Here is a 13,567-nt window from a genome sequence, read left to right on the forward strand (position 1 = left end):
TGTGTGGCCTAACATGCAAAGGAGTTCCTGCTACAAAAAAGCCCTGGGTTTGGACAACAAACAAGGTAAACAGAATAACAAGCAAAAGGTGGGTGTGGCTGGATAACCACACTTCTGGTAACATGGGGGTGTGGCCTAATGTGGTAATGAGCTGTGCTGTCAGGGGTGTGGACTAATATGCTAATGAGTTCCTGCTGTTGGGTGTGGCCTATTATACTAATGAGTTCCTGCTGGGCTTTTTCTACAAAAAGAGCCCTGACAGCTGGCATGATGGATGTAAAGTGATAGCCATTAATTAATTCTGACCACCTTTTGTTGATAAGATTTCCCCTAACATACTGTGGTAATTTTCCCTGAAGAGGTGGGGGATGTGGGGATTTATTGAAAGACAGGAGGATCATAGCACCGGAGTGTACAGCATGCATTCAGAAGTCGGGTTCTGAGATCAGCAAATGAATGGACACTCAACAACATTTCTGTAGAGCCTAGGGTTGCCAAGTGGCACTTACCTTGCCGGCGGGGGACTCCTGTGCGGATCCCGGCGCGCGCCGCATGCACGTCACAGGGAAGTGACATCATGACGCTGAGCACGCTGGGGGTGGGGTCACGACCATACAACGGAAAACCATAGAGTTTTCCCTTGTATGGCCGTGGCCCTGCCCCCAGCGTGCCCGGCATCATAACGTCACTTCCCTGTGACATGCACGCTGGGGTGGGGTTCCCCCCGGGGCCCGATTCCCCGGCGTCGGGGAACGGGCCTCTGGGGCGGGGGGGTTTCCTCCCCCTGGGGGGACTTGGCAGCCCTGGTAGAGCCCAGAACATACATAGCAAGCCACATGAATAAATAAAAGCCAGTATTGCTTCTGTGAAATGAATGCTCCCAATGAAAACTTTTGTCCATAATAATAAAGCGAGAGAATGGCTTGTTCTGCTGCTTTGTAGCAATTGGCCAGTTGTAGGCACATTGCTCTCCTGCCATCCAGGTCTTGTGTGTTTACTTCCATTGTAAAGGGAAATGCTAGATCTGCATCTAGGTTTGCCAATCTCCAGGTGGGGCCTGGAGATTTCCTGGAGATCAGTTTCCCTGGAGAAGATGGCTGCTTGGAGGGTGGGGTCTGTGGCACAGCATCCCCGCTGAGTTCCCTCCCTCTTTCCAGATGCTTCCATTCCCAGGCTCCACCCCCATATCTCCAGGAATTTCCAAGCCAGGAGTTGGCAACCCTACCTTTTCACTTTGCAGAGCTGCCTGCCTCATTGAAGTGAATGGGAAAGTCTACTTGAGCAAGAGTTTCACATGTTTGCACCGAAGCGCCTGCAAAGCGCTACTGGGTGCACTGAATTTCCAAGAAAGATAATGCTCATCCATGTTGTGCCGCTCTTGTAAACCGTTCAGAACTGATTGTGACCATCCTGATGAAAGACACGCTGAAAAAAATATGGCCATCGCTGTGTTGTCTTTGAACAACATGAATGGCATTGTCATTCACAGGACATAATTGTACCAGATGTGCAAGCCACAATGCAAGAGAGCACAATGCAAGGCTTGGTGCCATTTCTTGGTATTCTTATTTGGTAAAACTAGAGGCTGGTTTCCAAGAGATACTAAGCATCACTTGTATAGGGTAGCTTCTCAGCGAAGCAAGTACCTACACAGAGATAACAGCACTTAGAAGGATGCGACTCTGCTTAGAATTGACTGCTAGTGATTTTTTGCTTTTGCCGCATAAGACAGTACAATGCCATGCCCTGCTAAATATGCGTTAAGTATAATTTACCTTTTATAAACTGGAACCTCTGACCATAGTTTTCAAAGCAAAATTACTCTTCTTTATTTGTGAATATGCACGTCCCATCTCCATTTCAAGTTCCATCCCCATGTATCAAATCAAGTATGTTCTCCTTTCCTTTTCTCCAAGCCACTCCTTTTCAAACCTCACACCGGGGACAGACAGAGCTGTTTAGCCATTCATTTGTTTTCCTTACAGTGTGTACAGCCTTTTGCCACACCCCTGGTCATGTAGACCCACCTGTGTGTCTTAATGGAGAAGCTGGAGAGGTTTCACAAAGTTCTGGCTCCAGGACAGGATTTCTCTTTTGTTACACAAAATTACTTTGGGGCTAACTAATAGGCTTGCCAAGTGCTTTTTGAGCCACAGCGGGGGACTCCTGGCTGGCGTGCGCGCCATAGAGGGCAGGGCCATAGAGTTTTCCCTCGGATGACCGTGGCCCCGCCCCCAGCGAGCCCGGTGTGGTCGTGTCACTTCCGGGTGACCTGCACGTCGGGGTGGGGTTCCCCCCGGGGCCTAATCTGCCGCCGGCGGGGAACGGGCCTCTGGGGCGGGGGTTTCCCCGCCCCCCGGGGGGACTTAGCAAGCCTACTAATGCCCCTGGATTTTACTCTTAGTACTTGCAACGTGAATACCAATCCAAATAGTGTCATTTCCCCTTGGAGGGCAGTCTTGCCACTTCCCTTTCTTGAAAGACAGTTATGTGTGCCTCTGCTGCAGAGGAGGTGTGTTTAGTCTCTGAAGAATTAAAAGGAGAAAAAAGAAACAAAACAACAGTAAAAAGGTTCATTAAATGGTAGATAGTCGAGAAAGAGGAGATAGCCCGTTGGTACTTTTAAAAGGGATTCATAAGTCATATTGAATTGTTAACATTATTTGATATATGATACTTAAGATTAAAAACTCTATAAAATCACATCACAAAATGTGCTTGTGCTCAGTGTGGAGGGGGAATCGTGTCATATATTAGTGATGTCACAGATGTTCCCAGTTAGGGACACCAGGTGGCTGGCTGGCGTTCTTGGAGCTTTAGGGGTGTGTCTGGAGATGGAAATGACATTGTGAGATGGGTGACATCAAGTCCAGCCAAAACCCAGATGGAACATAAGTCTGTCAGACAGCACTCTGGCCATCCCAGAAAACTCCATGGTGCTTGACATGATGTCACTTCTGCCTCCAGTCCTTCCCCCCCACACACACAATTCTGGAGAGTGACGGTGGGAGGGTAGGCCTGGGCCCATCAGCAGGAGCCCTCCCACCAGCACCAGGCACCTGGCAATCCTAACTTCCACTCATTGATGGTAGGATACTGCCCAGTAGCTCCTTTGCATTATATTTACATTTGTGTAAGATTTACTGCCTTGGCTCATTCCGTGACTATGCTGCAGCTCTCTCCCTAGTAGTCGGAGCTGTATTGCCCCCAACTCCCACGATTTAGCAAGTACCGTTTTCATTGATAGTGTCCAGAGCGTAAAAAGAAAAAGTGGAAGAAACTATTAGCTGAATTTCCATAAACATTTGTTTTGTTCTTCAGGCATTCACACATATAATTTAATGAGGAAAACATTTCTTGGGGGGAACAAATGTATTATTAATGGATGAAGCTGGTTCGCTCCGTCTTTTTCATGTCGTTTTGCTTACGGAGTTGAAAAGCAGCGGTCATTTTGCTCCTCTGGGTTTGGTTTTTGCTGCCGCAAAGAGTAGGCACTGCCTTCATGTTGAAAAAGCTAATCACATCCTAAGTCCCAGGACAGAATTTAAACTGAGTCAACCCAGGCCTGGGTATAGAAGCCAACTTATGGCTTCATGCAGTTGTTACAAAGATCAGACTCAACGCGCATGTAATTTTAAATTCAAATGAAACCAAGAAAGCATAGTAAATGTATCTACCCACCCCGCCTTTACATCTTTCCTCTAATTCTGGATTTGAATGTGGCAAGGTGTTAGAAGGGAACATTATCCGTGCATCACAGAGTTATAGTTAGGGTTTCCGTTTGCCCACTTATAGTGGGGGACCTCCAGGCAATTGTGACCTCCGCCCACCAATGCTTACCTAATCGGTGGGTGGAAATTTGGTTCAAATGGGAAATAAAGTCATCCTGGGGAGAAAACTTTAAAAGAAAAATAAAGCTTCGTCTCATATGAAGTTAGACTACAGAGTTCTTGGCAATTCCTAGAGCTACCCAGAAGAGACAAGGTAAGAACTTCTTGTAAGTAGCCAAGGCCCTATTTTTCTTTTTAATTTTTCTTCTGGGACTCCTCCACCCCAACAATCCTCCTGCTGGTTGGCACCTGTGGTTATAGGTCTAGAATAGGGTTGCCAAGTATAGCTTACCTCTGCAGCGGGGGACTCCCGGGTGGATCCTGCAGCACGCGCACGCGGACTGCATGCACATCACCAGGAAGTGACGTTATGACGCCGGGCACGCTGGGGGCGGGGCCATGACCATTCGAGGGGAAACCATAGAGTTTCCCCTCGGATGGTCGTGGCCCCGCCCCCCAGTGTGCCAGCGTCATAACGTCACTTCCTGGTGACGCGCACGCCGGGGGGTCCCCCCGGGGCCCGATTTTGCGGCTGCGGAAATCGGGCCTCCAAAGCAGGGGTTTACCCGCCACCCGCCCCCACTTGGCAGCCCTAGTCTAGAAGGGCTCTGGAGAGCAATTAGGCCTAAAACTCAGGACAGGGGGGAAGGATTTTTTTAAAAATATCTCTTAGTTCAGAAAGAAGAGAACCATTTTGGCATACGAATGAGACTGAAAATGAAAAGAAGGTTCTGTTTGAAATATTCAAGACTGAATTTTTAAAGTATAGTTAAGAACAATCCCTTTTTAGATGTGTATGGCAGATAATCACAGATGGCTGAAACTCATAGGTGACCCTCTTGAATAGTGCACCTTGCTTGGTAAGAGATGTGCAAGTGTGGGTAATGGTTTAAATACTACAAAAGTGGTTGGAGAGGGGAAGGTTGTAGTCAATGTGTGTGTCACTTTCAGTAGTCAAGAATGGCCTATTTGGCCTCAACAGTGGCTCCCTTTCCTTCTCTTTCCCCGTAATCCCTTATCAAGAAATGTAGTCCCTTTTCACAAATTCTTAGCTTAAATAATTTGCCTCTTAGGGTATCTTTAGATAGTTCATCCCCCAAGCCATGAAAGAGAAGACATTACTGATTTAATTGTACCTCAGGAGTCCAACTCTGATCTAAGTGCGAGTTCTGTGAGTTACAGGTATTTCTCTGTGTGAGGGAGCTGCCACCAGGCTAGAAATTAGAGTCCACTGTGCTCAGGGAACGCAAAAAGGGAATGTGATTTGCATTTCCCAAAAGAAAATAAGGATTCTTTAGAAATGAAGCCAGTATGCTTGTAGGAATACTGATGAGACCTATTTTTAATTAGTCATTGAATTATAATTGCAAAACCGTAGTGACATATAACAGTTAGCCAGAGGACTCTAGCTTTCTTGCTTTCCTCCTCCCCTCTCCCCTCTCCCCTCTCCCGTCCTTCCGTCCTTCCTCTCTCCCTCCCTCCCCCCTCTCTCTTACTTACCCTATAGACACCATTCAGCAATAAAAATTAAAAATTCTGCACCATGCATGCTGGTTTTCTCTCTTCCTCCCGTCAGCCCCCTCTCACCCTGTACACAAAGAAATCATTGCCCAAAGCAAATAGACATTTTCTTTCCCAAAAGGAAGTTCTTCAAGCTCAGAAGGTAGATCATTCAGGTAACCAAAAGGTTCCCTTCCTTCCTTTCTCAGTCCAACATCATTGGCAAAAACCAGGCCTTGGGGAGATGGGTGCATTAATCGTCCACTCTGTTTGCCTGGTACAATCCGCCATCTGAATGCACAAGAACGAGCCTTGAAAAATTGTTCTATGAATGAGTTCCCTTTTCACAGGGGTAAACATGAGGTGTTGTTCAGGGTAGTGAAATGTAAGCCTCAGGGCTGTGCTTACAGAGGCAGTTATTTGGATTTGAGTCTGTAGGGCCAAGAGAAGGCTTGTGCCCCCTTCACCACCCTCCCCATTGGCTTTCTTCTCTGGCTGCTACCTCCTTATAGTTGCAGCAACCACCTCTGCTAGTTGGAATTACGGAGCGGTCGTAAGAGGGTAGGAAACGGCAGAAGTGGAAGGATGGAATGCCAGGTGGCAACATGGCAGTGGTTTTCTCAACCTATTTTCTGAGGAGATTCGGAGCCTCAGAGCTGAGGCCTGAAATATTCAGATTCGGGACATTTTCTCAAAAGGCCTAGCAAGCAACCATGTCTGTTCTGTGACACAACCAAGATAAGTCTTTCTCATTTATTTGTCGTTCTGTTGCTGTGTTCTTGTTTACCTTCATTTCATTTTTGTTTTCAGTTGACATGTGGTCAGTAGGGTGCATCATGGGAGAAATGATCAAAGGTGCTGTGTTGTTTCCAGGCACTGATCGTATCCTTCCTAGCAAGCTGTGGGAACTCTTTAGGTACAATTTTCAATATATATTTTTTATTTTCTACCTCTTTTTGGGGAGCAGAATAAACAGCCACAGACTTCATTGTACATCTGTAAAAGGAACATAAATGCCACTCAGAAATGCCAGCCAGTCTCCCCTTCATCACAACAGCTTTATTTGAAAGTTTAAACTACACACAGTAAAATCCCAGAGGGTTAGCCATGTTAGCCTGTTGCAGAAGAAGCAAGAAGTCTTATGACACCTTAAAGACTAACCTTTTTTTGTGGCAGAAACTTTGCATGGACTAGAAGCCACTAGATGCATGGACAATGTTTATCACAGAGGCAGAATTGTTAGCAGCCATGTGGTTATATTATTAGACCCACACCTCGTGCCAAAACTTTCCTGTATCACAACACAGCCTCCGTTATCCAAACCATCAGAGGGATATACAGAATATTTGGATAAGCAGATCCAAAAGAGTTCTCCTTGGCATGGGGCTACATTTATCTTATTTTTGTTTGTTTTGTATTCCACCATTTGTCCCCCACCAGCAGACTGAAAAACATACATTGGATAGAAGGACCAGTGATTACATTCAGTTCACTGCATTCTTAAACCAGTCAAGAGTTTAGAAATGTTTGCATTTCTTATGTTCAGGTTACATTACACAAGAGATTGGTGATTTTAGCATTGGTGCTTCACAGGGTAGGACACATTAGAAATTTAAATAAATAAATAAATAAATAAACTCTTCAGCAGTCCTTGCTTCCTGCACTGAAATCTTAGGGATAGTGCGTCAAGACTGGAAATACTAAGGCTTCCAAATTTCTACCGGTCGATCTTAGTGCAAAATGATAGACTTAAGGAACTCAAACTTTAAGCAAGTGCGCTAAAAAGGAATGAGTCAATTATCTTTTTACAGCTAATAGTTGCATATGGCGATCAGTCCTCCCATAGCAATAGTTTCACTGTTTTTTGTCATTGTTACTTTTGCACAGTGACCAGGGAGTGAATTCAAGCTTGTCTTCAATAAGACCCTTTCCTCGCATTAAATGCCCATAAGCTCAAATTTGCTACACAGTGTAAACTCAACAAAGAGATACAACTAAATCTGGCTTCTCAGTGAATGCACCTGTGGAATGTACACATATTCATACATACACTTGACAATGTGCGTTCCACGCTATGCGTGCTTACCTGGGTATAAATCCCGACAACTCACTTGAGCTTACTTACAAGGTCTACATACACAGGACAGAGCTAGTAGGTGAGCTCTTAAAGGAAATTGCAGGTGTACACTAGAAATACAGTGTAGGAAGAGCTAGGGAAAAAACACCTAATTTTGGCATTTTAAAATATCCCTCAAGCAATTAGGGTTATCCTCTTCATTTAAATAAAAAAAATATGTTACTAATGGGAGCAACCTTTTCCCCCACCCTCACTTTTCATCCCCTGTCCCATCTCTCTTATAACCCTGCCCCATTTGGCAAACTGCATGTCTTTGGGTTCCCACCAAGTTTTTACAGTTGTGACCCTGCATTCCTCTAAAGTGTTTCAGTTCATATTTTATTTTTTGTACGATTCTCAGTTTGTATATAAAGATATCCTAGTCTGAGCCCACACTAGCCCATATCCTGGTGCAGTTTTTTCAAATTAAAGGGATTATCACAATGGTTGCTTTAAAAAAAAGCCTTTTCCCTATAAGTTCCATGTATTTCCTAAATCAGGAATGTGGCAGATGTGTGGGTGGGTTGCAGAACAAAGCCTCTGCCATTAATTCATATTTCATACACAGGCTTGTATCTCTTCATTTGTCCAGATTTATCTTTTATGTTCTTCGCTATTTTCCCCACCAACATCTTGTACTTCTCCTTGTTGGAACACTTCATAGGTTTAATACTCAGAATATTTGAGCAGAAATGAAGTTAGTTAGGAAATCTTCACTGACAGTAGCAGATTTTCTTAAGTGGTTTCATTTGGGGACACTAAACCCAATTTCAGCAGAGAGTAGTGTCAATGTTGAATGTCGCCCAAAGTAAAAAAATTGCAGTGAAATTGGAGCTTCAGAGGGAAACCTGAAGAATGTGGAGGGAAGGAAAAATTGTGTTGACATTAATTAAGGAAGAGTGCATATCCAGAAAACATTAAAGCAGGCTGTTAGACCAATTTTGCTGTGGGTGTCTCTCCTATATATGCTTTTGGGATTCCAGTGCTTTTGAAGAAACTCTCCATTAAGTGGTTCAAGTTGATAAAGAGTGGGGACTCATGCTGTGACCGAATCTCCCAAAAATGAAAATTCGAGATGTGTTTGAAGGTTTCTACTGACAGAGAATCATCCAAGGAATTTTGAGGGAAGTGAAAAGAGTTTTGATAAGGCTAATAAAATATCTCAGAGAGGTCCAGTATGTCTCAAGTAGTGTATAAATAGCTTGACATGGTATAATACTGTGGAATTAGCTGCATACTTCAAGACGCCCAGGCATTAAGACCATTTGGTTCTCATCTGTGAGAGTAGGGTTTGTGGCAGACTCTGGAACTAGTAGGTGCATCATGACGTTCAGTTTAGCATGTGGAACTCCATGCCACTAGGTTATGCAAAAGCCAGTGTTATAAATGGACTTCAAAGTATCAAGTATATTCATAGACTATTATAATAGAAAGGGGGCAAAAGGAAATCCTGCTTTAGGGTGCTACAGTCATAGGGCAGATATATTCTCGATAGCAGGAAGTCAACTGATGGGAAAGTTGAGCTTGGCAGTTTAGACCAGCTTAGAATGTTCAAGTAGGCACTTGGAGGGCAGGCAAAGGGAGAGGTTTGGTCCACCGACTTCTGATATCACAATGACTCTCCATTGTTCTATGAGAGGTATGTTTCCTTACTGCTGTTTCTTGGATAATGGGGTATTGGGGGGGGGAGAGAAAGGGGACCTGTGGGGAAAGTCTATCCACAGAGCCTTTACAGACCATTCCAATACTCTGCCTCTGACTGTGGCAGCCCCTACTGACCCAGCAGAAGAGTGGGTGGGTGGACTGAAGGTTATACCCACAGACCTTAGCCTTTGAACTGTCGTGAATTAAAAAAACAAAACATGGTTTGTGGGGATTTGGGCGTGAGAGTGCTTTTGGTGCATAAAAGCTCTCAGCCCCATGCCCCAAAATGAACTTGAAAGAATGATAAATAATGGTTTGCAAGTTCTCAATCCAGATTGGAATGGGTCTACATAATCCACCTCCTTCAATACTGCCTGAAACTGCATATCCATCACCTACTCAAGCACCTTGCTCAAGGATGGTAGGCCACTATGGGTGGGAATTATTTTGGTGGGGGTTATTGACATTGCATGGGCCCAGGAATGCTCCCCCCCCCCCAGGAATGGCCACAGAGTTGTTTTTTTCAAAGCAGTCAGGACTTCACCTTGCATTTTCTTCAGGGCCCTCAACCAACACAACCTGGCTAAATATTGTCAGCCATTGAAGCTAATGGCCCTCACCGCATATTGCAGCAATGAGTTCCATGAGTCAGTTATGCACTGTGTGAATAGCTACTTTCTTTTGCTGTTCCTAAATCTACTGCTCACTAACTTTATTGGATGAATCCAAGTTTTGATATTATGGGAGAGCAAGAAAAGTTCTCTTTGTTCGTTTTCTCTGAATCATGCAGAACTAGTGAAAGCTGCATATGAAATGCCTTTCCTTGTAAAAAGAGTTCTTATGCCGTGATCATTTTGGTTGCCCCTTTCCGCAGCTCTGTGGTATCCTTTTTGACTTGAGCAACCATAAACTTACACAAAGGCATTGCACATTTATTTTCCATTTTCTCCCTAAAAGCTGCAAAGAATGGATTTGCCTTTGGAGGGAATGGGTCTCTGCTGCTGCATGCCAAGTAGGAATTTCTGTTGATCCTTCTATCACAACTTCAGAATTAGGGGTGTGCAAGGGGAAAAAAATCACACACACCCCAATTTGGGTATATTTGACTGAATAATATTGGTATTTCCCGGTTTTCCCAAATCCCAATACCAGTATGGTATCTCCTCAAAATAACCCCCAAGTTTCAAAAAGATTGGACCAGAGGGTCAAATTTGATGGGCACCCAAATAAGGTCCTCCATTGTTTCCCACTGGGGAAAAATACTAAGGCAATAAAATACCAGCAGAATGTCCCAGAGAATCTCTGCAGTAAAAAGTGAAGGGGGGGCATTTTTGCAAGGCCAGCAGCAGAACCAGTGCCACTATGGCAATGCCAAAACTTAACAGGACTAGGGTCAAATCTGAGAACCTCTGAAGTAGAAACTGGAGGAGGGTGCATATCTGCAAGGACAGCGAAACCAGTGCAAGGTACTAGTGCCCAGCAGCAGGACCCAGTGCCAACCTACTATTGTCCAGCAGCAGAACCCAATGCCATTGTGGCAAATGTCAGCTCAACAGGACTAAGGTCGAGCACAGAATAAAAATAGGGGTTTTTTTAAAAAAAACCAAGCAGAACCCCCCCACAAGCCCCCCCCCAAGAACCAAAAAAGAATCAAAACCAAAAAAGAACCAAAAATGAATAAATTAACCAAGTTTTAAACCAACTCCAAAGAACCAAAGCCAAGAACCAAAGCAGAAGGAAGGAACCCTTGGCCTTCCCCCGCCCACCAGGCCCAAACAACAACAAAACTCCACAAAAATAACTGCAAACCACAAAACAAGAAGGAGCTAAAACCTGAGAATAAAACCAAAGGGAACCAAAACAAGGCGTGAGGTCCCCCCACATACAACCACCTGGCTCAAACAACAAGTAACAAAAAACTCCAAACTGCTACAAAACCAGAAGGAACTAAAACCTAACAATAAACCAAAGGGAACAACAACAACAACAAAAAGGCCTGAGGCCCTTGGCCTCCCTCCCCCATGACCTACCACCCACCAAGCCCAAAGAACAACTATCAGTAAAATAAGAAAACTTTTAAAAATATATTATTTAGTCAAACCAGTTGCTGTCTTCATTCTTCTCCAGGCAGGCAGGATCTGATCCAAAGTCCACAGCAGAGTCCCTCAGGCAGTAGGAGTCAGGCTCAGAGCAGCAGCTGAAGCCAAAGCCAGCCACATGCTCTCCACACCTCTCTCAGCAATAGAGTCTAGCTCAGCCAGACCCTTGCTCTTATGCTCTTTGCCCAGGCACGGAAGAATTTTAAAAAAGAACAAACTTTTGTGATTGGTTAAACAGCAGTGTTCCCCCTAACCTGAAATTCTATTTGCAAATTGCCATTGCTCCTTCGCCTCTTCCTCCTGTCCCCTGGGAAATGGGTGGAGAAAGTAAGGTAGTTACTTAGTTGGACTTCACATTTGAAGCCAACAACCTTGCAAGTTGCAAATCTGCAATGCAGTGCCATTTGCAAAAGCATTGCAATGATTGGCTCTAAGGCACTGCAGCTCCCCCTAAGATGCTTTTGCCATTCCCCACCCTCCTGTTGCCCTGGAAACCAGAGCAAAAGGTGGGAAAGAGCCATAGAGGAGAAGTGACACTTAACTTTGTAGCACTTTAAACCTCTCCACCACCTTCTATTCGGCATAGCCGAATATACCCCAAAATGCCAAAAAAAATTCAGCTTTATTCAGGATCAAATATACCGGGTAGCTGGTCAGATTCTCTGATCTGTATTTGGCTTTTAAAAATTTTCAGGTATTTTTTCAGCTCGGATACTGTGAAATGCTCATCCCTACTTCTGATCCCATCTGTATATATGTGAAGTCAAGAGTTTAAAAGGGATTTGTACCTTTGCCATGCATAGCTAGCACTCAGGCTTATTTATTTGTTTATAACAGTAGCCAGCAAGAGCTCATTTTCCAGGCACTTGGAACAGCCAGCTGCCCATTGGGGTCAATAGCCAGTTAGCTGGCTAGAGGTTGGAAGTTCTCTTGAAGGGGTCTAAATCACAGGGAGCTAGTGCTCAGGTGTCACCTGCCATATGATGACATCACTTCTGGGTCATGCCAGAAGTTGTGTTATCATGTTGGGGGTGACAGTCATGGCCTCCTCTATTCACTGGCCAGTTTCCTCCTGTCACCCAGCTGAATGGCAGTGAACATCAATAGCAAGGGTCAGAAGATCTCCTACCATAAGTGAGAACCTGGTTAGCCTGTCCCCTAACTGGCACCCCACTGGGTGAGAGAACGGATTGCATGCAGCAACTCTGTAATGCATAAGAACACAAGAAGAGCCCTGCTGGATCAGGCCAGTGATGCACGTAGTCCAGCATTCTGTCTCACACACTGACCCAACAGTTACTCTGGCAGACTAACAATCAGGGCATAGAGGCCAAAGCCTTCCTCTGATGATGCCTTCTAGCACTGGCATCCACAAGTTTCCTGTCTCTGAATACATAGCTTGTGGACCTTACTTCAAAGGCATTCCTAAGCGGTAGAAAGCCACGAAGGAAACATTGAGCTGTGCAAACATATATGTGCTGTGCTTTTGATACTCTGTACTGAGGCCCTCAAGTGGTAGATCTGTCGAGTAAAGCTCACTACCCAAATGGTCCAGAGGATCCTACATGGCAACAGAGGAGCAGGCCTATATTATTTGCTAGCCACCAATGCAAACTCGGCACCACAACAGTGTATGGCAGCCCACCACCTCTGCCCCTTGTTATGACCATGCGGTTTTGGGGGACCATTCAAATGGTTAGCTGTGACGTATAGCTGGTGAGCTGTGTTTAGCTTGGCAAGTCATGAGTTAAAGTTGTTCAGGTTTGCAATAGACCAGTATTTCCCAAACTGTGGGTTGGGATGCCAAAGTGGGTCAAAGTGGGTTGAGGGCCATCCCTCCCTAATGGCCGTTCTTGCCCTTTCTATGGCTCTCTTTTGTATAATGGAAACCAGGACCTGACCCCGGAAACAAGAATCATAAGAACATAAGAAGAGCCCTGCCGAACCAGTCCAGTGGTCCATCTAGTCCAGCATCCTGTCTCACCCAGTGGCCAACCAGTTCCTCTGGATGGCCAACAACAGGACATAGAGGCCAAGGCCTTCCCCTATAAAAACATAAGAAAAGCCCTGCTGGACTGGACCAAGGGTCTATCTAGGCTAGCATCCTGTTTCACACAGTGGCCAACCAGTTCCTCTGGATGGCCAACAACAGGGCAGAGAGGCCTCCTGGCTCTGGGATTCAGAGGCTTATTAGTGCCTCTGAATGTGGAGGTTCCCCTCAGTCACCATGGCTAGTAGCCATCGATAGACTTATCCTCCATGAATGTATCAGAGCCCCTTTTAAAGCTGTTTATTCCTGTCATACATTGGCTGGTATTTTTTCTTCACTACATATACAAGTCGATCAAGTAAAACATGTCCTGATGGTTACTAGAGTG

General features: G+C 45.0%; 1 protein-coding gene across 2 annotated transcripts in view; it reads left to right on the top strand.

The window, feature by feature from the left end:
• Positions 1-13,567, top strand: part of LOC107114224 (mitogen-activated protein kinase 10) — a 99,368-nt gene that overhangs the window by 26,789 nt on the left and 59,012 nt on the right. Inside the window, exon 5 of one of the 2 annotated variants that reach the window (XM_015415665.1) lies at positions 6,141-6,212. The exons of the other annotated variant lie outside the window; for it this stretch is intronic. Coding sequence (XP_015271151.1) covers positions 6,141-6,212 — 72 coding nt within the window. The remainder of the gene's footprint in view (positions 1-6,140; positions 6,213-13,567) is intronic. 2 annotated transcript variants of the gene reach the window in all.

This window comes from Gekko japonicus, unplaced genomic scaffold, assembly GCF_001447785.1.
Source record: "Gekko japonicus isolate JY-2015 unplaced genomic scaffold, Gekko_japonicus_V1.1 scaffold3639, whole genome shotgun sequence".
Taxonomy (NCBI): domain Eukaryota; kingdom Metazoa; phylum Chordata; class Lepidosauria; order Squamata; family Gekkonidae; genus Gekko; species Gekko japonicus.